Raw genomic sequence first — 23,824 nt, 5'->3', positions numbered from 1 at the left:
TTTAAACTTTGATGAAATCAAATTTATCCATTGTTTCTAGTATCATGTCTAAGAATCCACTGCTAAGTCCCAGTTCATGAAGATCTGACCCTCTTGTTATCTTCTAAGAATTTTATAGTTTTAGCTCTTATGTTTAGGTTTTTTATCCATTTTGAGATGATTTTTTTGTATATGATGTGAGGTAGGTATTAACTTTATTCTTTTCCATGTGGCTATCTAGTTTCCCCAATGCTATTTATTGAAGAGACAGTTCTTTCCTTACTGTAGGTTCTTAGCACCCTTGGCAGAAAATCAGTTGGCCATAGATGTGTGGGTCTATTTCTGGAGTTTCAGTTCTATTCCACTGATCTATTTGTCTATCTTTATGCTTGTACCACATTGTTTTGATTACTGCCACTTTGTAATACAACTTGAAATTGGGAAGTGTGAGTCCTCCAATGCTGTTCTTCTTTTTCAAGATTGTTTTGGCTATTTGAGGCCCCTTGCAGTTACATAAAAATTTGAGGATTGGTTTTTTCCATTTCTGTGAAAAAAAAAAAAAAGCTGCTGGAATTTGAATACGGATTGTATTGAATTTGTATATTGTTTTGGGTAATTTTGGTGTATTAGCAATGTTAACTTTTCCAATGAACATGGGATGCCTTGCTATTTATTTAGGTCTTCCTAAATTTTTTTCTGCAGTGTTTTGTACGTTTCAGTGTACAAGTTTTTGTATCCTTAAATATATTCCTAAATATTTTATTCTTTTAGATGCTATTGTAAATGGAATTGTTTTCTTAATTGCCTCTTTGAGTTGTTCATTACTGGGCTATAGGAGCACAAAATTGTATATTGATCTTGTACCCTGTATTTTGCTGAATTCATTTATTAGTTCTAGTAGTTTTCTTAGGGATTCTTTTGGGTTTTCTATATATAAGATCATTTTGTCTACAAATTGAGATAGTTTTACTTCTTCCTTTCCAATCTGGTTACCTTTTATTTACTTTTCTTGCCAATTGTCTTGACAAGAACTTCTAGTACAATATTGAATAGTGGTAAATGCAAGCATCCTTGTTTCATTGCTGACCTTAGGTGGAAAGCTTTCTGTCTTTCACCATTGAGTATGATGTTAGCTGTGAGTTATCATAACCTTTATCATGGTGAGAAGGTTTCCTTCTATTTCTACTTTTGTGAGTGTTTTTATCAACAAAGTGTCTAGATTTTGTCAAATGCCTTTTTTCTGCATCTGGTGAGATAGTCATATTCTTTTTTTCCTTTTTTCTATTTATGTAGTTGATTACTAGATTTTCATATTCTGAACCAGCTTTGCATTCTTGGGGTGAATCCCATGTGGTCATAGTGTATAATCGACTTAATTTGCCATTGGATTCAGTTTGCTAGTATCTTGTTAAAGAGTTTGCATCTATATTCATAAGAGGAATTTGGTTTTTAATTTTCTTTTTCTTGTGATGACTCTACTAGGCATTGGTATCAGAATAATGAGGCTGCATAGAATGAATTAAAATATGTTCCCTCCTCTTGAATTCTTTGGTAGACTTTGAGAAGGACTGATATTAATTCTTCTTTAAATGTTTCATAGAATTTACCAGGTAAGCCATCTGGTCCTGGACTTTTCTTTGGTCGAAGGTTTTTGATTATTGATTCAATCTCTGTACATATTAAAGATTTTTTTGATGTTTTCTAATTCTTCTTGAGGCAATGTGGGTAACTGATGTATTTCTATGATTTTTTTCCCTTATCTTCTAGATTATCTAGTTCATTGGCACGTCATTGTTCATAATATTCTCTAATAATCTTTTTTATGTGTTTAAGGGAAGTAATGATATCACCATTTTCCTTTCTGATTTTAGTTATTTGCATCTTTTCTCTTTTTTCTTTGTCAGCATAGCTAAAGGTTTGTCAAATTTATTGTTTTTTCTTAAAAGAATCAACTTTTCATTTTGTTTATTCTCTCAGAGGTTTTCTATTCTCTAATTTATCTTTATTCTATTTTTATTTCCTCTCTTCTGCTCACTTTGGGTTTACTTTGCTCTCATTTTTCTAGTCCCTCAAGATGTAAAGTTAGGTTATTAATTTGAGATATTTCTTCTTTTTTAATATAAACATTTATAGCTATAAATTTCCCTCTGAGCATTGCATCACATAAATTTTGGTATGTTTTATTAAGGAAGAGCAGTGACAGTGGGCATCCTTGTCATGTTCCAGATCTTAGAGAGAAAGTTTTTAGAGTTTCACCATTGAAAGTGATGTTAGCTGTGGGTTTTTCATATATACCCTTTATTATTTAGAGGAAGTTTCCTTCTATTCCTGTCTTTTGAAGTGTTTTTATCAGGAAAGGGTGCTATATTTTGTTGAATGCTTTTTCTACATCTATGGAGATGATCATGTGATTTTTTTCTTTCAGTCTGTTTATGTGGTGTATTACATTGATTGATTTTCTTATATTGAACCATCCTTGCATACCAGGGTGTATAATTCATTTGCTGTGTTGTTGAATATGATTAGCAAGTATTTTGTTGAGGATTTTAGCAACTAGTTTCATTAGGAAGATTAGTCTATAGTTTACCTTCTCGTGGCATCTTTGGTTGGCTTTGGTATTAGGGTGATGTTGGCATCATGGAATGAGTTAGGCAATTTCCCTCCACTTCTATTTTTTGGAAGAGTTTAAGCAGGATTGGTATCAGTTCTTTTCAGAATGTTTCGTAGAATTCACCTGTGAAGCTGTCTGGTCCTGGGTTCGGAGGTTTTTGATAACTAATCCCATCTCATTACTTGTGATTGTTCTGTTGAGTTCATCAGTTTCTTCTTTCATCAATGTAGGTTGCTTGTGTGTTTCTAGGGATTCATCCATTTCCTCTAAATTATCCATCTTGTTGGCATAAAATTTTTCAAAGTATCCTCATATGATACTCTACTTCTATGGGGTCAGTGGGTGGTGATATCCCCTTTCTCATTTCTTATTTTATATATTTGCATCATCTCCCTTTTTTTTCCTTTGTTAGTCTAGCTAAGGGCTTGTCAATTTTATTAAGCTTTATGAAGAACCAGCTTTTGGTTTTGTTTATTTTTTCTCGTGCTTTCTTATATTCAATTTCATTTAATTCTTCTCTAATGATTGTTATTTCTTTCATTCTACTTCCTTTGGGGTTAGTTTATTGTTCTTTTTCTAATTCCTCCACATATACAGTTAGGTCTCTGATTTTAGCTCTTCTTTTTAAATATAGGCATTTGATGGCTATGAATTTCCCTCTCCGTACAGCTTTTGCTGCATCTCATAGATTTTGATTTGTTGTATTGTCATTTTCATTCATTTCAAAGTAGTTACTGATTTCCTTTGTGATTTCCTCCTTGACCCACTGTTTGTCTAAGAGTGTGTTGTTTAACTTCCATATCTTTGTGCCTAATCTGGTTCTCTGCCCCTTACTGATTTCTAGCTTCATTCCATTGTGGTCAGAGAAATTACTTTGTGTTGAATTTCAGTCGTTCTGAACTCATCGAGAGTTGTTCTGTGGCCTAACATGGTCTATCTGGGAGAATGATCCATGTGCACTCAAGACGAATGTATATCCCACTCTGTTTGGGGGTAATGTTCTGCATATGTCTATTAGGTCCGGGTCCTCTAACATATAATTCAAAATTTTTGTTTCTTTATTGATTCTCTGTCAAGCTGTTCTGTCTAATGGTGATAATGGTGTATTAAAGTCCCCAACTATAATTGTAGAAGCATATATTTCTCTACTTAGTTTTTCCAGTATTTGCCTCATATATTTTGAGGCACCCTGGTTAGGTGCATAAATGTTTATGATTGTTCTTTCTTCTTCATAGATTATCCCTTTTATTAATATATAATGTCCTTCTTTGTCTCTTACAATAGTTTTGCATATAAAGTCTATTTTGTCCAATATTAATATAGCTACTCCTGCCCTTTCTTTTTGGTTATCATTTGCTTGTAAGATTGTTTTCCAACCATTCACTTTCAGCTTCCTTGCATCCCTGGGTCTAAGGTGGATTTCTTGTAGAAAGCATATAGATGGGTCATATTTCCTTATCCATTCTGCCAGTCTGTGTCTCTTGACTGGTGAGTTTCATCCATTAACATTCAATGTTATTACCGTCAAGGAATTACTTACATTAACCTTATTTTCTTTAGGTTTATGTATGCCATATGTTGTTTTTATTTCTCTTTTTATTTTTTTAGTTGTTCTTACACTCTCCTCCAACTCTGTCCTGTTTTTTCCTTTCAACCTGCAGAACTCCCTTTAGTATTTCTTAAAGGGCAGGTTTCTTAATGACATACTCTCTTATTTTCTGCTTATCTGTGAATATTTTGAACTTTCCCTCATTTTTGAATGCAATCTTGGCTGGTTAGAGAGTTCTTGGCTGGACATTTTTTTCTTTTAGCACCTTAACTATGTCATACCACTGCCTTCTTGCCTCCATGGTTTCAGATAAGAAATCAGCACTTAATCTTATCAAGCTTCCCTTCTATGTGATGGATCTCTTTTCTTTTGCTACTTTCAGTATTCTCTCTTTATCTTGAGCACTGAACGATTTGACAAGTATATGTCTTTGAATCTGGCTGTTAGGATTTATACTGTTTGGAGTGCGCTAAACTTCCTGGGCATGTACATCCATCTCCCACAATATGGTTGGGAAGTTTTCAGCCATTATTTCCTCCAACATACTTTCTGTCCTCTTTCCTTTCTCTTCTCCCTCTGGGATGCCTATAATGCGCATGTTTGTGCTTTTCATGTTGTCATTCAATCCGTAAGTCCCTGCTGGATTTTTTCTATCTTTTTATCTATCTGTTCTACTATCTGTTTGATTTGAGATGTACTGTCTTCTACATCACTGATTCTTTCCTCTGCCTGTTCAAATCTTCTGTTATGTGCTTCCAGTGTATTTTTTTTAACTAGTTTTTTTTTTAAAGTTTTTTTAAAAATTTATTTCTCTCCCCTTCCGCCCCCCACCATTGTCTGCTCTCTTTGGCCATTTGCTGTGTGTTCTGTGTCTGCTTGCATTCTTGTCATGTGGCACCAGGAAACTATCTCGCTTTTTTTGTTGTGTCATCTTGCTGCATCAGCTCTCCATGTGTGCAGTGCCACTCTTGGGTGGGCTGTGCTTTTTTCGCACAGGGTGGCTCTCCTTGCACATGGGGCACCCCTACATGGGGGACGCCTCTGTGTGGCATGGTACTCCCTGTGCACAGCAGCTCTGCGCATGGGCCAGCTCACCACACAGGTCAGGAGGCCCTGGATACCGAACCCTGGACCTCCTATATAGTAGGTGGATGCTCTATCAGTTGAGCCACAACTGCTTCCCTCCAGTGTATTTTTTATTTCTTGGATTATGCCATTCATCACCATCATATCCATTATTTTTTTTATATATGTTTACTCTTTCTTATGTTTTCCCAGTGTCCTCTTAATATCCTTAATCTCTTCCTTCACTTCATTAAGGTGATTCATGATATTTGTTTGGACATCTCTGATTAGTTATTCCATGTTCTACATATCCTCCTCCTGGTTTTTAGTTTATTGGACTGGGCCATGTCTTCCTGTTTCTTAGTATGGCTTGTAATGTTTTGTTGGTGTCTAGGTCTGTTTATCTTGATAGGTTTATTCAGCTGATTAGCTTCTCTCTCTATTCAAGTGTTTTATTTTGTTATTGTTTTTGTGTGTGTGGTAAGGTTTCACTTTGTCACTTCATTCCTCTTATTCTATTTCCTTGCTTTTGTCTATGTTCCCTTGGAGAAAAAAAATGAGACCAGAGAAAAGGAAAAAGATAGGAAGAGGAAAAGAATGATATTAAGAATAATAGTAAAAGGTAGGAGAGGAACCATATAAGACCTAGGAAAATGAATAATTAACATGAGTAAGAAGTATAGAGGAATAAGATTTTAAAAGTCATATAGAAACAATGAAATGAGACACAGAGAAAAATATATGAAATGAATTAAAAGGCTGGACTGATGAGAAGAGATGAAAAGAAAAAAAAGAGGAAAGAAAAAAAGTAGAAAACAGAGAAAAAAGGAGAGAAATAAAACAGGAAAAATTAAAAGACCAAACAAAAAGAGATGGGATGAAAGAACAACAACAGAAAACAGAAAGATAGAAAGATGAAGGAGAGAAAAGAAATAGCGTAGGTAGAGAAAATTGATAGCGAAAGAACAAAACCAAAAAAATAATAATAAGGAAACAAAGGAAGGGGAAACACAACAAACAAGAAACAAGACAGCAGTAAATTATTTTTTTAAAAAGGAGCAAGGGGAGGGGGAGAACAAAAAACAACAATAAACAAAGAAGAGCAACCTTCCCTCTTAGACCCCTGATGATCTTCTCAGGCTGCTGGTGTTCATCAGTCACCCTGCAGCCTTCCTTCTGCAGGTTTTGAACCAGGTTTTAGTGAATAAAATAAGAGAAATTTTAAAAAGGTACCTTTTTTTTTAAAGGATAAAATAAGAAACCCAATAAAAGCTAATGCAAAGAGAATGTCTTTGTGTCCCTTGTCATAAAGTTCCAGCTGGATGCCTGATAACCCAGTGGATCCCTTCTCTAAGAAGAGCCAGGTATCGAACCAAGAACCTCGTATATGCAAGGCAGGGATTCTTTCACTGCACTAACCTGTCTCCTCACGCTAGTTGGCCTTTCAGAAGGCTGCCTACCCCCTTTCCCTCGGGTGGGTTAGATTCCTTGCAGCCTTGTGGAGTCCTGCTGACTAGGTGCCTGCCTCTCCCTGCCTCCTCTCTGATCTACTTCCTTTCTTGCCCTGGGCAGCTGGGCATGACAGCCCGCCTGAGGAGATCCCTCTCCCCTCTCTCTGTTGAGTTGGGGTCCCTTCCGAAATTCAGGGGGAGATCAGCTGGCTAAGGTCACCACAAAGAAACCACTCTGCCCTCCCAGATCTCTCTTCCTCCTGGGAATCCACACACACCCTCGTTTGGAGCTGGGAACCAGCGGCGCCGCCTCTGCTGTTTGCCCGAGGGCAGGTGTGTGTGCCCTGTCCAGCCACAGGGCAAGCAACTCACAGCTTTCCTTTGGCTTCTTGGACATCCCAGTACTCTCCTAGAGGACTCAGAGCACTTTCCCGTTCTGTTTATCTCCAAAGTAGCTGGCAGGGAGGCAGGTATCTTCTGTCCTGTCAGTTAGATGTAATTTTTTTTTTTTTTTAAGATTTATTTATTTATTTAATTTCCCCCCCTCCCCTGGTTGTCTGCTCTTGGTGTCTATTTGCTGCATCTTATTTCTTTGTCCGCTTCTGTTGTCGTCAGCGGCACGGGAAGTGTGGGCGGCGCCATTCCTGGGCAGGCTGCTCTTAGTTAGATGTAATTTGTCTGGCGTTTTACCCTCACTTAATATCTTGGGGGTGGAGGAGGAGAGACCTTCCCAACAGCTGGGAGGTTGAACAACTCACAATTAGTTGTTTTGGCTTCTCCATCTCTCTGTTCCTCATACTCCAGGGTGTTGTGAAGCAGTGTACTGGTCTGCTGTACCCCAACGTAGGCCCCCAAAGCAGCCTTTGGCTCTTCATTATTTTAGTGAGAACTGAGCCTTATCTGCCTGACCCAACGGCCACGTTCCCACAATTCCCAAATTTTTATATGTTTTGGCTTTAAGTTCTAAGTATTTTCTAATTTCCTTTGTACTTCCTTCTTCTTCCTTTTCTTAAAAAAGATTTATTTATTTATTTTTACACCACCACCACCCCCACCTCATTGTTTTGCACTTGCTGTCTGCTCTGTGTCCATTTGTTACGTGTTCTTCTGTGCCTGCTTGTCTTCTCTTTAGTTGGCACCGGGAACCGATCCTGGGACTGTCTGGAGTGGGACAGAGTTGCTTGATCTCTCGCACCATCTCAGCTCCCTGGTCTGTTGCGTCTCTTATTGGCTTTCCTCTGTGTCTCTTTTTGTTGCATCATCTTGCTGCGCCAACTGTCCGTGTGGGCCAGCACTCTGTGCAGTCCAGTACTCCTGCACAGGCCAGCACACCTGCGTGGGCCAGCACTCCACATAGGCCAGCACTCTGCATGGACCCGCTCTCTGTCTGGGCCAGCTCACTTTCACCAGGAGGCCCCAGGAATCAAACCCTGGACCTCCTATATGGAGCCCAATTTCTTAAGCCACATCCACTTCCCTGTAATTTCTTCTTTAAACCTTTGGTTGTTTAAGAATGTGCTCTTTAAAATCCACATATTTGTAAATTTTCAAGTTTTCCTTCTGCGATTGGTTTATAGCATCATTCCATGATGGTCAGAGGTTACTTTATATTTTTAAAAATTTTTAGACTCTTCATGCCCTAATATATGGTTTATCCTAGAGAAGGATCCATGTGCATTTGAAAGAATGTGTATTGTGCCATTGTTGGGTGAGGTATTCTATATATATTGGTTATATCTTGTTAGCTGACAGTGTTTTTCAGTTCCTCTATTTCCTTATTGATCTACTGTAACATGTTCTTTCCATTGTCGAAAGCAGTGTATTAAAATCTCTGTCACTGTAGAGCTTCTATTTCTCCCTTCAATTCTATCTATTTTTCTTCATAGTTTTTATACTCTGCTGCTAGGGTCATATATGTTTATAATTGTTAAAACATCTTGTTTAATTGACCCTTTTATCAATATATAATGTCCTTTATCTCTTGTAACAATTTTTTAAAATTTTTTAATTTTTTTAATTTTTAAATTTATTTCTCTCCCCTTCCTCCCATTGTCTGCTCTCTGTGTCCCTTTGCTGTGTGTTCTTTTGTGTCCACTTGCACCCTCGGCAGCACCAGAAACTATGTCTCTTTTTTGTTGCGTCATCTTGCTGTGTCAGCTCTCCGTGTGTGTGGCACCACTCCTGGGTGGGCTGCGCTTTTTGCCACACAGGGCGGCTCTCCTTGCAGGGCACACTCCTTGTGCATGGGGCACCCCCATGCGGGGGCGCCCCTTTGTGGCATGGCACTTCTTGTGTGTGGCAGCTCTGCGCATGGGCCAGCTCACTACGCGAGTCAGGAGGCCCTGGGTATTGAACCCTGGTCCCTCCATATGGTAGGCGGACGCTCTTTCAGTTGAGCCACATCTGCTTCCCTCTTGTAACAATTTTTGACATAAAGTGTATTTTGTCTGATAGTAATATAGCTATGCCCACTCTGTTTTGATTGCTGTATGCATGAAATATTTTTTTCCCATCCTTTCACTTTCAACCTATTTGTTTCTATGTATCTAAAATGGGTCTCTTAAAAACAGTGTATAAGTTGGTCATGTTTCATTATCCATTCTGCCAATCCCTGCCTTTTGATTGGAGAATTAATCCATTTACGTTCAGGGAAATTATTGATATGGCAAGATTTCTTTCTGACATTTTGCTAATTGTTTTTTATAAGTCTTATACCTTTTTTGCCCCTTCTTTTCTCCATTACAGCCTTCCTTACTGTTTAGATAATCTTTTATAATGAATCATTTGAATCCCTTATCCTTTCCTTTTCTATAGATTTTTTAGATTATTTCTGTATGGTTCCCATGGGGATTGCATTTAACATACTAAATCTATTGAAGTTTAGTTTGTGTTGATTCCAACCTGAATTCAATAGGTTAGACATACACATTACCTAAATCCCTCCATCCCTCCCTTTTATGTTGTTCATGTCACAAATTACATCTTATGCATAGTGTGCCCAGGAACAAAGACTTATACTTGTTTGGTTTTTTAAAATTTATTATTTATTTCTCCCCACCCCCTCATTGTTTGCACTTGCTGTATCTGTTCATCTTCCTTGTTTCTTTAGGAGGCACTGGAAACTGAACCTGGGAACTCCAATATGGGAGGGAAACACCTAATGGCTTGAGCCATCTCTGTTCCCTGCCTTGTTAATGTCTCTCATTGTATTTTTCTTTTTGTGTCTTTTGTTGCAACAGCTTGCTGTGTGTGCCCATTACGTCAGCTCACTGTCTTACTCGTCCTCTAATAAGAAGCACCGAGAACCTCTGCTCCCTGCTTTGTTGTGAATCTCATTATGTTTTTCCTCGTGTCTCTTGTTAAATCAGCTTGCCCACTGTCTTCTTTAGGAGGCACTGGAAACCGAATCCAGGACTTCCCACGTGGTAGGCAGGAGCTCAGTCACTTGAGTCACATCCACTTCCCTATATTTGTTTTTGTTTGTTTGTTTGTTGTTTGTTGTTTTTTTGCAGGCAGGCAGAAGTTTATTGGGAAGCTCTCACAGTGGAAGGGGCCTGACCTCATAGAAGGTGCACATGTGAATTTTTACAGTACGTCAATAGGCAGGAAAACATTAGGGGAGGGATTAGACTCTGAGTATAGCCTCTGGTTAAAAGAGAATTCTCTGCATGGCTTGGGGGGTAGTGGGCTGGGAGGTAGGGTGTTCTTGGACTGTGGTTGCCTGGAAGGGATGGGTCCTTATCTGCTCCATTCCCACTGTGCTTTATGGCTTATCATTGGGGGAAATATGCTGTTCTCTGCCTATAGGCATCTTGCCCAATAGAGTCACAGCCTTATGGCCTCTTAATCATTGTAAACCTTGTAAGGGGGAAGCTCTAACATTCCCAACTCTTTGATTTTATATATATATGATGAAGGACCTAAGTAATGGGAATACTGGGCAGAACAGATGGGTGAGGGGATTCGGGATGCCGACTCAGTCTGGCTCCTTCCTGCTGTCAGGGGGCGGCAAAGGGTTCCCTTCCATCCTGTCCAGTGGGTTCTCATTTCTGGTCCGGAAGAGGTTGATATTGGCGTTCATGTAGCAAAAAGATGCCGTTCCCATACTCCTGAGCTGTTGATGGTACGATTCGCCTATGAGTCGGACAAGAAGCCCGCTGAGATTCGCTGTCTGGCGTTGGATGGGCTCTCTCGGCAGCTGCAGGGCGGAAACTCCTCACCAGTCGATCAGACTCAACGTAGTCCCAGCCCCAGCCCCCAAATGTCAGAAAAAATGGCGCTCCCTGGGACACAGAGACTGAGGAGGGCAAGGCAGGCAGACGTTTATTGGGAAGCTCTCCCAGCGGAGGGGGTCTGACGGGAGACTTCAGCCCCCCTATACTTGTTTTTAATTAATTTAAATTCTTTGCCTTCTAAGAAGAAAAAAACAGCATTACCAATGAAAAATGAAATGATACTTGCATATTTACTTACTGATATTGTTACTTACGCTGGAGGTTTTGTTTTTGTTTCTGTTTTTTTTACTGGGAATTGAACCCGGAACTTGCATGTGCTCAACCACTGAGCTACACCCGCTCAGCTTACACTGGAGATTTTCATTTCTTCATCCAGCATTGAGATACTGTCTCGTGTCCTTTCCCTTCAACATGGAGGACTCCCTTTAAAAGAAAAAGAGCGTGCAGTGGCTCTTCATTTCCCTGTAGATGCTGGTGTGAGGCCAGAAGATGCTGCTTCTGAGAGAAAGGGAGGTTAGCGTCTGCACTGGGCCCCTCTGGGATCTCCCAGACAAAACAATACTAGAAAGAAAAAGAAGAAACCCAAATAAGGAAGTCTTTTGATCCTGATAGATCCTGGTGTGAGGAAGGAGGCGCTGCTGCAGGAAGGGGCTGAAACTGCAGAGCTGGCCAGCTCAGTGGTTGAGCACCTTCTCCACATGTACGAGGTCCTGGGTTCAATCCTGAGTACCTCTTGGGGAAAAAAAAGGCTGAACCGGAGGCCAGAACTTATGCTGTGCCCTCAGGGGTCTGCCAGACCAGGAGAGGGGCTGGGGGGGGGGGGGAAACACTAGCTCTTTAGGTCCAGGTGGATGCTGGTGGGAGGCTGGAAGTGCTGCTGCCCAGAGGTTGGAAACTGAGGCCCGCTTCCACCGCTGACCCCTCATGGACCCCCCCAACCAACCTCCACCCTCAGCCACAGCTTAGAGGAGGTTCCCTCTGCCAGTCCTGGCCCCATCGGGCCGCTTCCAGAATCCAGTGTGGTCTGGCTGCTGGTTTGTGCTTTCACTTACAAAGCTGAGAGCACTGCAGCCTCCCACTTCCTCTGGTGCTCCAGTCGTTGTTCTAAATGTCCATTCTGGTTCCGAGGTTACCATGTAGTTCGTCCCAGCGCCTTCGTTTTTCTAGTGGAGGGGGAGTGATTGTTCAACTTCCGGCTCCGCCGTTTCGCACCTGTGCTCGCCTGCCACCCCTTCCTGCATGTGTAACAGGCCTGCGACCCTGGCCTCCTTCCTGTCCTCACACACCCAGCTCATTCCTCCACAGGACCTTTGTCCCCACTGTCCCCTCTGCCTGGAAACTCTTTCCCAGACTCTGCACCCCTGGCTCACTGGCATCACTCAGTGCCCAGCTCAAATGCCACATCCCTGGAGTGGCCTTCCTCGGCCACCCATCTGAGGTGGCATGCTCCCCCGCACTGCCATGTCTGTGTGCTCACGTCCTCTCTGTCTTATGCCTTACCCGGCACGTGGCAGGTGCCCAGGCTGCTCCATGGGGGGACAGACTGAGATGGCACCTCCTGTGGGCTGTGCGAGGTTGAGGAGGCGTGAGGTGGCAGCTCAGCCAGGACCGCCCAGCGGAGGGAGGCCCCTGCCCATCAGGGAGGTGGAGGCTGGCTTCCCAGAAGCGGCAGCAAAGACAGGAGGGGGAAGATTAGGAGAGAAGAGTGTGAGAGGAGCCGGGAAGTGACCTTGGGGGTGGTTGGGGCGTTTGCTGATTGTTGAGGAGCCAGTAGAGGGTCGTGCTGAGGTGGGACCCTGGTGTCAGGCTGCCAGCCTTTGAATCCTGCCCTACCCTGTCCTCACTGTGTAACTTGGGTAAATCCCTTGACCGCTCTGAGCCTCAGTTTCCTCGTCAGTACAACAGGGCACTCACATTTGCTACCAGGTGGAGGTGGGATTCAGATTAAATGAGATAATGTAGTGCCTGGCACGAGAGAGCCCTGAAGGTCGAGAAAGGACAGGGTGGCAGAGAATTCAGGGTCGAGCGTCCCAGGCAGAGGGAACAGCAGACACGAGGCGCTGCGGCCGGGGTGAGCAGGAAGGAGGCCTGCGTGGTGGAGGGTCTGCAGCGAGGGAGGGAGGGCTAGTCGTGACTGTGGCGGTGGCAGCTGAAAGCCCGGGGCGAGTCCCTGCCCCTTGGGAGCCTGTTTCCTCTTAGGAAATGAGAGTAGGGAAACCCCCGGGGTGCTGTGGGATCCCGGGCAATGGGGATGGGGCGGTGCCTGGCCTGGAGGGGCTTTACTTAATTATTTTTCTGTAATTCCTGGGGCAGTGGGGGACTTGGCTGGGACAGTGAGAGATGGCCATGAGCTTGAACTCCTGTTTGGGTTCCAGCCAGCTGGGGATGGTCCTGCCCAGTCCATTATCTACCTGAGGCCTGCTTTCAAAGGGATGGGGAAAGGGCCTGCATTTTTGTTTAAAAGGGAAAAACCATGGGGCAGGGGAGCAGAACTGCCGGTCAGTGCCACAGCCTTTCACCTACTGCACCTGCCAAGCCAGGGTGGGAGGGAAACTGGGCCCGGGTCTGCGGGGCCCCAGGCCTGGAGGGGCTTGAGCCTGGGGGAGGCCAGGAAGGGCGTCTGTTCTGAGGAACAGTTGCTGAGAGCCCTCCAGAGGGAGGGACCTGGCCCTTTCTTGGGGGCAGAAGGACTTCAGTCTCAAGCACGGGAGGCCTAGCCCTAGGCTCGACAGCATCACTTGTGTCTTGACCTGGTTCGGAGTTGCTTCCATCCCAGCTCTGTCACCCACCCCGACGATGAGGCCTTGTGTATCTCTGGGCTGCAGGGATGAGGCTGGGGGGTGGGGTCTGTCAGTTCCTCCTGCTCTGAAGTCCAATAATAGACACAGCCCCTCCTTTGTCTCCTGCCTTTGCAGTATTCCCGTCTCACGGTGCTTCACAGGTAGGGGAGGTGGGGCTGCCTGATGGTTCAGCTTCCAGCTCTGGAGTCTCACTGACCTGCTTTAAATCCCAGCTCCCCTGTGTCTTGGCTGTGTGACCTGGGGCGGGTTGCTTAAGCTCTCTGAGCCTCAGTTTCCTTACCTGGACCATGGGATGATGGAAAGAGCAACCTGCCTTCCAGAAGCGTGAGGATTCAGCCTGACAGGTATTGCTCAGTATAGTGCCTGGCTTACAATAAGTGCTCAGTACCTGTCTGTGGCTGATTCTTCTGGGGATGCCTCTTGGACCAGCATCCGGTGATGCTGAGCACAGTTAGGCCCACGGTGAAAGGAAATCATTTGTTCAGCTGCTCTTTGGGGACCAGTTGGTGTGGCTTCTCCCTCCCTGCCCCCAGACACACGTTTGTACACACGCACACCCATGCACAGGAAGCCAGGAGCAGATGGTGGACAGCTCTCTCCAGGCGGGCCTGCGTGTGCCGTCCATTCACTCCACACGTCTTTACCGAGCGTGTTTCTGGGTGGTGGTGGGGAGAGCACAGTGAACAAGCTGTGGCCTCTGCCCACCCAGAGCTTGAGGTCTCGAGGGGGCTAGAGCGGGAAGCAGCAGCTGGGATGTGGCGTGGTTAAGCCTGGGATGCGGGAAGCACAGGATCCTAAAGGCGGGCACCTAAGCCAGACCTCGAAGGCTCTGGGGAGGCTTCCTGCAAAAGTGACATCCAAGCTGAGACTTGAAGGATGACGATTAGCCTCGTCAAGGGTGTGTATCGGGGGGAAGGGTCCCGGGCAGAGGGACAATAGAGGCAAAGGCCTGGCATGTAGGAAGGAGCGTGGAATGACTGGGGGAGGGGGGGTGAGGACACAGGCAGCCGGGCTCGCCGGGCCTCAGAGGCCACGGAGGAGTTTGGGTGTCCCTGTGAGGCCACGGGGAGCCACAAAAGGGTACTAAGCAGACTATACTCCTGTTCTTCCCTCTGCTTTGGCCCAGAAGACCTGGGCCCTGCCATCTCTGGCCCGTTCCTGGGTGGCCGCCTGGGAGGCTGGGAAGCCGGGGAAGCAGCCAGCACCTTGAAAATCGCCCCCCCACCTTCCAGGGCCCTCGGCAGCCTGCGCGCAGAAACAAGCCAGGGAGCGAGCGCCGCCTCCAGGCTGCCTGGACTCTTGTGGTCCAGTCGGTTTCTTATAAATCAAATCACGTGTTAGACGCATTAGGAAAGTGGCTATTTAGTGCCCTAGAAAACCGAAGAACCCCTGGGTCAAGGCAAGAGACGCCATCCTTTGAAGTATGTTGGGAGTTTGGGTTTTCAGATCCAATCTGACAGTGACTGGCGCGTGTTTTGGGAGCATCGACAGAGTGCCAGGCCCAGGAGGGGGAGAGGGGAGTGACCACAGTCCTTTCTGAGGGATAAGCCTGGGAGAAGGAGAGCTCAAGGCTGGGGGGGCCTTCCACCTGCTTGGGAGGGAGGGTTCAACGCTGAGATGGATGTGATGTGGCTGGGAGGGGTAGCCAGGCAGAAGGAACTAACCCAGAGAGGCACGGAGGGGGGGAAGCTGGGGCAGGCAGACCTCCCTCCTTCAGCAGAGGCTCCAGAGCACCTTTCCAGCTCCACCTCCAACTCCACCCTTCATTTTCCACTTTCATTAAACTAGATAGTACAAGTAGGCAGAAGGTCAATGAGGAGATAGAAGACTTGAACAAACCTATAAACCCACAAGACCTAACTGACAGCCAGAGAACAATCCATGTCCCTCTGATCTGTTTGGTGAGGGGGGTGGACCCCTGGGGTTCTAATGGGCCTTTGAGGCTCCTGGACAACCCCAGCTCTGCCTGGTCTGGACACTTGCTGCCAAGGTTGGTCCAGGCCACTGACCCTCAGGCCTGGCTGGGCAGAAGCTGAGGCCAGGCCCTTGGGTGTGTGCATCGTGGCTGGTTGGCATCCAGGAGTGAAGGTTGAAATCCAGTGCCAGGGCACTGGGCCCTAACCCAGGCTGCTGCCCTGGACACTCAGGCCCTCAGACACTCGGGTGCTGTGGGAGAGGGTGTGGAAAGCTCCTCCCTGCCAGACTCCACTGCTGGAAAGACAACCATAGGCCACCAGCACCCGTAGGAGGTCCAGGGGAATGTCATGGAAAACCCAACTTTGGAGTCAACAGACTCAGGTTTGAATGTAGACTGCCAGTTTCCAGCAGGGCCTTGAGCCAGAACCTTAACCTCTCTGAGCCCAGATGTGAGGATAAGAGGTGGTGTCTGGGTGGACACTGCCTTTGGGTGCTGTCAGGGACTCCTCTTCCTGTCCATGGGGGCCCACGGTGCTGCAGGCCCCCGCCTCCCTGCAGAGGAGGGCTGGGAAGAGGGAAGTTCAGGGCTGAGCCCTACGGGAAGTCTTCTCCTCGAACCCCGTGACTGCGTGAAGCCACGGGGCTGAAGGGCACCGAGGGGGGGGGGGGGAGCACTGTCTGAGCTGGAGGGGCTTGGAATCAAGGCCACCCACAGGGTGGGGAAGCCACGAGACCAAGGTCGAGCATTCTTCTGTTTCTCATTCCCTCCTTCCTCAATTCCCTCCCTCCTGCCAATTGAGGTGCCCCAGAAATCTTCCCTGGGCTATTCCTGGTGGGGTGGAAGTGGGGTTCGAGGGCCACTTAATGGAAGGGATGCTGGAACGATGGTGGGTTGTGGAGGAAGAAAGGTCTGGATGGGCTTATGAGGCTTCCGTTTTTTATTCCCTCGCCCGCCCCAAGTTGTCTGCTCTGTGTCCATTCACATGGGCCAGCTCACCACATGGGTCAGGAGGCCCTGGGGATCGAACCCTGGACCCTCCGTATGGTAGACGGATGCTCTATCAGTTGAGCCACAACCACTTCCCAATGAGGCTTCCTTTACCCCGAGGATGGGGAGAGGGCTGGCAGCAGAACCCCTTCCCAGCATTCCCAGCAGATACTCAGGCCGCCCTCTCCATGGCAACAGGTATTCCCAGCCTAGGGACTGTCTTCTTAAAGGCACAGCGTAGGAGCTGGGGGTGAAGATGATGGGGTTCATCTCTCCAAGCGGCTCACCCGCTCCTTTCCTCCACAGTGTATGCTTGGGAGATAGCTAGGGGAGCAGTTAACCCTAGGGCCTGAGCTAGTAGCCTCTGAAGTCCCAAGGGAGCACGTGGCTTTGCTGGGTTAGGAGGGGGTCAAGTGCTGACCTGGGGTCTGGCTGGGTCTGCCCTCCTTAGCTCCATGACTTTTGACTAGCCTGGGCCCTAGTTTCCAGTTTCATGAAGGATCAAGCTACAAAATCCCCAGAGCACGTTAGGATTGCAAGGGCTGATTTAAGTTTTTACTTAATAGATTGGGGGGGGGTGTTAACAGCTTTATTGAGATAGTACATACCAAAAATACACCCATTTTAGGTATATAATTCAGTGCTTATTAGTATATTCATAGTTGTGCAGCCATCACCGCAATCTAATTTTTTTTTAATAAAGATTCATTTTTTATTTATTTCTCTCCCCTTCCCCCTCCTCCAGTTGTCTGCTCTCTGTGTCCATTCACTGTGCATTCCTCTGTGACCGCTTCTATCTTTATCAGTGGCACTGGGAATCTGTGTTTCTTTTTGTTGCATCATCTTGCTGTGTCAGCTCTCCATGTGTGTGGCACCATTCCTGGGCAGGCTGCACTTTCTTTCACGTTGGGTGGGTCTCCTTACGAGGCGCACTCCTTGCACGTGGGGCCCCCTACGCAGGGGACACTCTTGCATGGCACAGCACTCCTTGCGCACATCAGCACTGTGCATGGGCCAGCTCCACACGGGTCAAGGAGGCCCAGGGTTTGAACCACGGACCTCCCATGTGGTAGACGGACGCCCTAACCACTGGGCCAAGTCTGCGTCCCTCCCCCCAATCTAACTTTTTAGAATATTTCTATCACCTGTAAGAGAAAGCCATACCCATTAGAATTCACTCTACATTTATTTCTACCCCCAGCCCTAACTAACCACTAATCTACATCTGTCTCTATAGATTTCCCTTTTCTGGACGTTTCATATAAATAGGATTTTGGATTTTATCCCTTGGAATAGTGTAACAGATGACCACAAACTTGGTGCCTTTAAACAACAGAAATTCTCTCCTAGTTCTCTCATAGTTCTGGAGGCCAGAATTCCAGAATCAGTATCACTGGTTGGAATCAAGGTGTCGGCAGGGCTGTGCTCCCTCCAGAGGGCCCAGGGGAGAATCGTGCCTCACCTCTCCAGCTTCTGGTAGCTGCTGGCATTCCTTGGCTTGTGGCCACGTCGCTCCAGTCCCTGCATCTGTGGTCACATTTACTTCTGTCTGTGTCAAATCTCCCAATGCCTTCCTTTTCTAAGGACACTTGAGATCGTCAGGGAGAGGGAGAGAGTATGAGATGTGCCTTTGAGCCTGAGGCTGAGGGCGTCCTCCAGGTACCAAGTAACCTCCAAGCAAAGCGGCCTTCAAGCTAGCCTGGCTGGTTGTGGTGCTGGCGGCAGGGAGAGCTGCTGAGTGGCGGGTGCCCAGGGCGCCAGTGGATCTTTGGGTCTTTGTCAGAAGAGGCTAGTGGGGTGGCTGAAGGGGCACTGGCCTGTGCATCAAGAGGGCTGGACTCGAGTCTCTACTCGGCGGTAGATCTGCTCTGTGAGCTTGGGAATTCTTCATGTCTCTATGGCTCAGCCACCTCCTCATAGGCATGTCAGGAGGGCCACCTGTTCTCCAGGGCACCTCTGGACATTTCCGGGTCCTTGGGTCCTGGAGAGAGGAGGCTGTGGGCACTGGCCGTGGCTGCCGTGGAGGCAATAAGCACTCGTGGAGGATCAAGGCTACGTTGCCTTGGCAAGATGTGTCAGCCCAGGGGAGGTGGACCTGAATCGATTTTTATAAAATAGATTTATTTAAATTTTGTATCCCACTATAAATGAAAAGTCAGAATCACTTTCCTTAAATAAAGGGTAACAATAAAAATAAACACAGCATAAACTGTACAATGGTCTTAAAATCTAGCTCAAGACAGCGTCTCCTGAAGTTCCAAGTTTCCTGCCTGCTCTCTCTGTTAAAAAGGGAGGTTAGCAAACAGCAGAGAGGTGTTAAAGACACACTAGCAACAAATGGAGACTTTCTTCTGGGCATACAGTACTTAGCATTGTGAGAACTTTGCTGAATTAATACCTTCCCCACTGTGACTTGCTGTTCAATTCTGTGTGTGGTATATGGCCCCAAATCCACTTGTTTACTCCCAAAAACACGGGTCTAGATGCCCTGTGAGGGGTGTCAGATTCCATGCTGGGCAGGGAGGGAACAGGTCATGGGTAATTGTGCCCAGGATGGGAACAGAGAAAGGGAGGCTGGTCCCAGGGCCGGTCAGCCCGGAGCCTTCCTCCACCAGCCGTGGGCCTATCAGGAATGCAGCTATTGATGACTGAGCTGCCGCCAGGGGGCAGGCACGGTGCCGCTTTGAGATGGGTGTAGCAACTCCCACAGAGTAGATGAAGAAACTGAGGCCCAGCGAGTTCAGTCAGTTGTCCAGAGTCCCACAGTGTAGCAACCGGAAGACCCAGGCCTTGGGTGCAGGGCCCTCGGGCTCCAGGTCTGGGAGTCTCTGTCACCCCGGGAAGGAGGCGGAGGGCAGTTGGTGCTCCGGGCTGAGCCAGAGAGCAGGCTGCCGGGAAGGGTGCTGGGACTTGGCAGTAGTCGGGGAAGAAGAGCTGCCTTCCTCCCCGGGGATGCAGGAAGGGAGGGAGGGAGAAGGGGTTCCGGGGACCTCAGGTGCTACTGCCCCCACTTCCCTGTAGCAATACTTCATCCTTCTCATCATCACGGACGGCGTCATCAGCGACATGGAGGAGACGCGGCACGCCGTGGTGCAGGCCTCGAAGCTGCCCATGTCCATCATCATTGTGGGCGTGGGCAACGCCGACTTCGCTGCCATGGAGTTCCTGGACGGCGACAGCCGCACGCTGCGCTCCCACACGGGGGAGGAGGCGGCCCGCGACATCGTGCAGTTCGTGCCCTTTCGAGAGTTCCGCCACGTGAGTGTGGGCCCAGGCTGGGGAGGGGGCACTTAGAGGGTCAAGGGAGACACTAGTGACTGGCATGGGGACAAAGAAAGACCCCCAGTAACCACTAATCAAAGATGGAAGTCTTGGGGTTGTCTGACCCAGCCCTGGACTCCTCCTCCCGCAGCTCCACTGCCTGTGCTCCCTGAGGGCCTACTATGTGCCAAGCCCCGTGCCAGGCCTTGCCCCCCGGCGATGGCGTGTGGGGAGGCCGGGATATCAGTGCTCTGAGACCAGGTTTCCTGGTGGCCTACTCTCTAACCTCGTCATCCTTGTGGGGCAGAGCCGTGCAGGCAGGCAGGATGAGGCCAGAGGCCCAGGGCTGGCAGGGGCTTGCCTGGGGTCCCCACACGGGCCTCCTCCTTTACAGCGCCTCTCATTGGTACGGAGCGCCTCCACAGGCCGACTGGTGGCCTCCGCCTTGTTCCGGAGGTGGCGCTGGCCTTATCTGCAGGCCACCCCAGGGCAGCCTACAAGGGACTGGGGCTGGCTTTCTGCCTGCTGCCCTGGCACAGCCTCCCCTGCAGACCCCTGAGGGGGGCAGTCTCTGAGATGCCACCTGTCATTCTGGGGCCTAAGCCATATTTGACCACAGATGTGATCTTGGGCAAGTCCCTGGCCTCTTTGGGCCTCCCTGAGAGCCTTGTGGCTCATATTCTGGGGGCCATTTCCAGTGAGCGTTTTGTACCCGATGGTCCTCACACCTGCCTCTGAGTTTGCCTGAGAGGGTCTGACTCCTTCCTCTTGAGCCATCAGCTTCCTGCGGACAAATGGGGGCACTGGTCACCCCTTCGTGCCCAGGACCTCTACTGTGTACCACCTGGGCCTGGCCTGTGGCCGGGCATACAGCAGTGAACCAGACAGTCACAGCCAGTTTCTACTGGCCAAGAAGGCGCCAGCAAATGTCTGCCAGATGAGTAGGCTGTGCAGCTTACCCCCACTGTCTCTTTCCTTGACAAGCCTCCATAGACAAATTTGTCCTAATTATGTCACTCACAGGCATCTCAAGTGCTCAAGGTAAGAGTTAGGCTTCACATAAAGGCAGGCACTGCTGATAGTGGGATTCAGGCACAGACTAGGATGAAGTACGTGAGTTTTTAGATGGCACTGGCCCTGCGCCCCAAACTCATCCTCCAAGGACTCTTTCTGTAGCTGCTCTCGGCACGGCGCCCTTCACAAGCTGTTCATTAATCCTCATTCTCTCCTGGCTTTGGACTCTGTAGGCAGCAAAAGAGACTTTGGCCAAAGCTGTGCTGGCGGAGCTGCCCCAACAAGTCGTGCAGTATTTCAAGCATAAAAACCTGCCCCCCACCCACTCCGAGCCTGCCTGAGCACCAGCCCGTACCCAGCAGCAGCATGCCGGCTGAGCCTGCCCTCCCTCCTCCAGGAACATGCACGCTCACTCTGCTTCCTTGTGGGTGGCCTTTTTTGACCAATCTACATTTTTATTTTTTACAACCGGACCTCCACCCCCAACTTCCCCCAGCCCAGCTGGGCTTCCTTTGTTGGAATCAACTGATGATGCTTCTAGGCCAAACCGGCTTCCTCTCCTCCTCTCCCCACCCTTAAGTATTGAATGTACTTTGTATAATTTTAGTGGAATTATTATTGTTATTAAAGAGAATAAAATTTTTACAATCATAACTGGCTTTTCCAAGTAACTAGCTGCAGACTCCGAAAGGAAGATGTGTCTGGTGCATACTTTGTGTTGCAGACTGCACCTAATTCCTGCTGGGTTTTGTCTTTTGTCTTGGTTTTTTTAATACTGTGACTGTGTTCTATTTGTTATACTCAGGGTAATAAAGGAGTTTCAAATGTCCCTGTGTCAGCTTTCTCAGCTAGGACCCAGTGGGGCTCTCTTATTTGAGAAAAAATGAAACATGAAAAACTTTTCCCCCTGCAAGCCTGTGAAGTCAGCGTAATCACTCCTGCTTGGGAACGGGCACTCCACATGAACAGTAATCACTGCTAAACTGGCACACACGGTGGCACACTGTACATACTCCATAAGTTTTTGCAGGTGAGTGGAACATGCTGGCCTCCAGCAGCAAGTGTATGTCTCCTGCACCCCTGCAGAGCCCACACCAGTGTGCTGGGAGTCCCCACTTGCTGGCCTTGGGATACACAGGTCCAGCTGACACCACATGGTCGCCACTCTGTCCTCTGCCAGCCCGGGAGACAGTAGTTGCTGCCACCCATTTGCTGCTCCCCAGGAGCTGGCTGTTCCTGGTCTGCCGTGCGAAGCCCCTTGGCTCTCAGGGTCCTAACCAGTGCTGCTTCAGCCCTCCATCTCAGGAGTTCCTGCCAACGGGCCCATTGCGTCCTACCCCATCTCAGTCCTGAGCTCAGGCCCACCTTCATGAAACCAGCCAGAGGACCAGTCTCTGAAACACCAGCAATCCTCCCAGGGCCCTCCTTTTTCTGCCTCTTCTCTCCATTTCTATTTCCCTCTTGGCAGTCCAGCCAGCTCATCTGGCTCATGTGTGACCAGTAACAACATTTTTATTAAGCCTCTTGTTTCTAGCACCATGTTTGTGCTTTACATGTATTATCTTGATGAATTCTTCTAACAGTCCCTCATTATGACCATTTCAGAGACAAGGAAACAAGCAGAGGAGCTAATCAAATTACAGGTAGAACCCGTGTGATGAGCTGGCCCATGCGCAGTGCTGGTGTGCTCAAGGAGTACCGTGCCACGCAGGGGTGTCCCCCGCGTAGGGGAGCCCCACGCGCAAGGAGTGCACCCCGTAAGGAGAGCCGCCCAGCGCAAAAAAAGTGCAGCCTGCCCAGGAATGGTGCCGCACACACGGAGAGCCGACGCAGCAAGATGATGCAACAAAAACGAGACACAGATTCTGGGTGCCGCTGACAAGAATACAAGCGTACACAGAAGAACAAGACAACTGGGGGGGAGGAGGCAGGGAAGGGGAGAGAAATAAATACAAAATAAAAATCTTAAAAAAAAAAAATTACAGATAGAGCCAGATCTTAAGTTTATGTCTGTAACCCGCACTTGATCCATGCATCAAACATCCTTAGTTTTGCAAGGGGATCTTCTCAGCTGACAATGCATTTATCATTCCTGTTCACTGAAACTGGGAAATTGTTTACCTCGACCTACTGTCCCAGGTCAGTCAGTCTTACTACTAGTCTGCTAAACTGGGCAGCAAGCCAGGTAGGTTCCTACCTCCAGTGCCTTGGTAAGCTCAGGAGCCACTGTTTGGTGGGAGGCAGGGAGGGACATCTTCATCCTAAGCTTCACCTCTGATTCTGTGGCCAAGAGTCAAGTGAAATGTCCCTCAGGATTGACTTAACTTCTGAGAAGGCTGCAGGACTGTACAGAGCCCTGATCTGTGGAGGGTCCTTCAAGAGAGCACAGCACATTGGCCCAGCTTGGAGGGAATCCACCCAGGACCAGCACATCTGGCTCATTTGCTTCATGCTTAGCCCTTACTCTGGCCAGCTGCAAGATAGGGTGTTAGTAAAAGTATTATCACCAAGCTTATTTACCTTCCTATTCTGTATTTAAGTGAGTCTAGCTGGATTATCTAGACTTGATTCAAGGCTCCTGTGTAAGAAGGAACCTTCTTGAGAAGTAGATGTGGCTCAAGCAATTGGGCTCCCGTCTACCATATAGGAGGTCCAGGGTTCGATACCCAGGGCCTCCTGGGGAAGGCAAGCTGGCCCGTGTGGCGAGCTGGCCAGCGTGGAATACACGCAGGAGTGCTGGCCCACGCTGAGAGCTGGCAGAGCAAGATGATGCTACAAAAAGAGAGGAGTGATAATAAGAGACACAAGCAGACTAAGGAGCTGAGATGGCATAAGAGAATGATCACCTCTCTCCCACTCTACAAAGTCCCAGGATCGGTTCCCAGAGCTGCCTACTGTGAATACAAGCAGACACAGAAGAACACACAGCGAATGGGCACAGAGAGCAGACAGT

At 47.6% G+C, this 23,824-nt stretch overlaps 1 protein-coding gene across 2 annotated transcripts in view; it reads left to right on the top strand.

Annotated features, from left to right (window-relative positions):
- Positions 1-21,700, top strand: part of CPNE2 (copine 2) — a 57,250-nt gene extending 35,550 nt beyond the window's left edge. For both annotated transcript variants that reach the window (XM_058279965.2, XM_058279966.2), the window contains 2 exons: positions 19,618-19,854; positions 21,105-21,700. In XM_058279965.2, coding sequence (XP_058135948.1) covers positions 19,618-19,854; positions 21,105-21,450 — 583 coding nt within the window. In that variant the 3' untranslated portion in view covers positions 21,451-21,700. The remainder of the gene's footprint in view (positions 1-19,617; positions 19,855-21,104) is intronic.
- Positions 21,701-23,824: the final 2,124 nt, after the last annotated feature.

Source organism: Dasypus novemcinctus, chromosome 18 (genome assembly GCF_030445035.2).
Source record: "Dasypus novemcinctus isolate mDasNov1 chromosome 18, mDasNov1.1.hap2, whole genome shotgun sequence".
In the NCBI taxonomy this organism is placed as follows: domain Eukaryota; kingdom Metazoa; phylum Chordata; class Mammalia; order Cingulata; family Dasypodidae; genus Dasypus; species Dasypus novemcinctus.
This window is presented reverse-complemented; position numbering and strand designations above follow the sequence as displayed.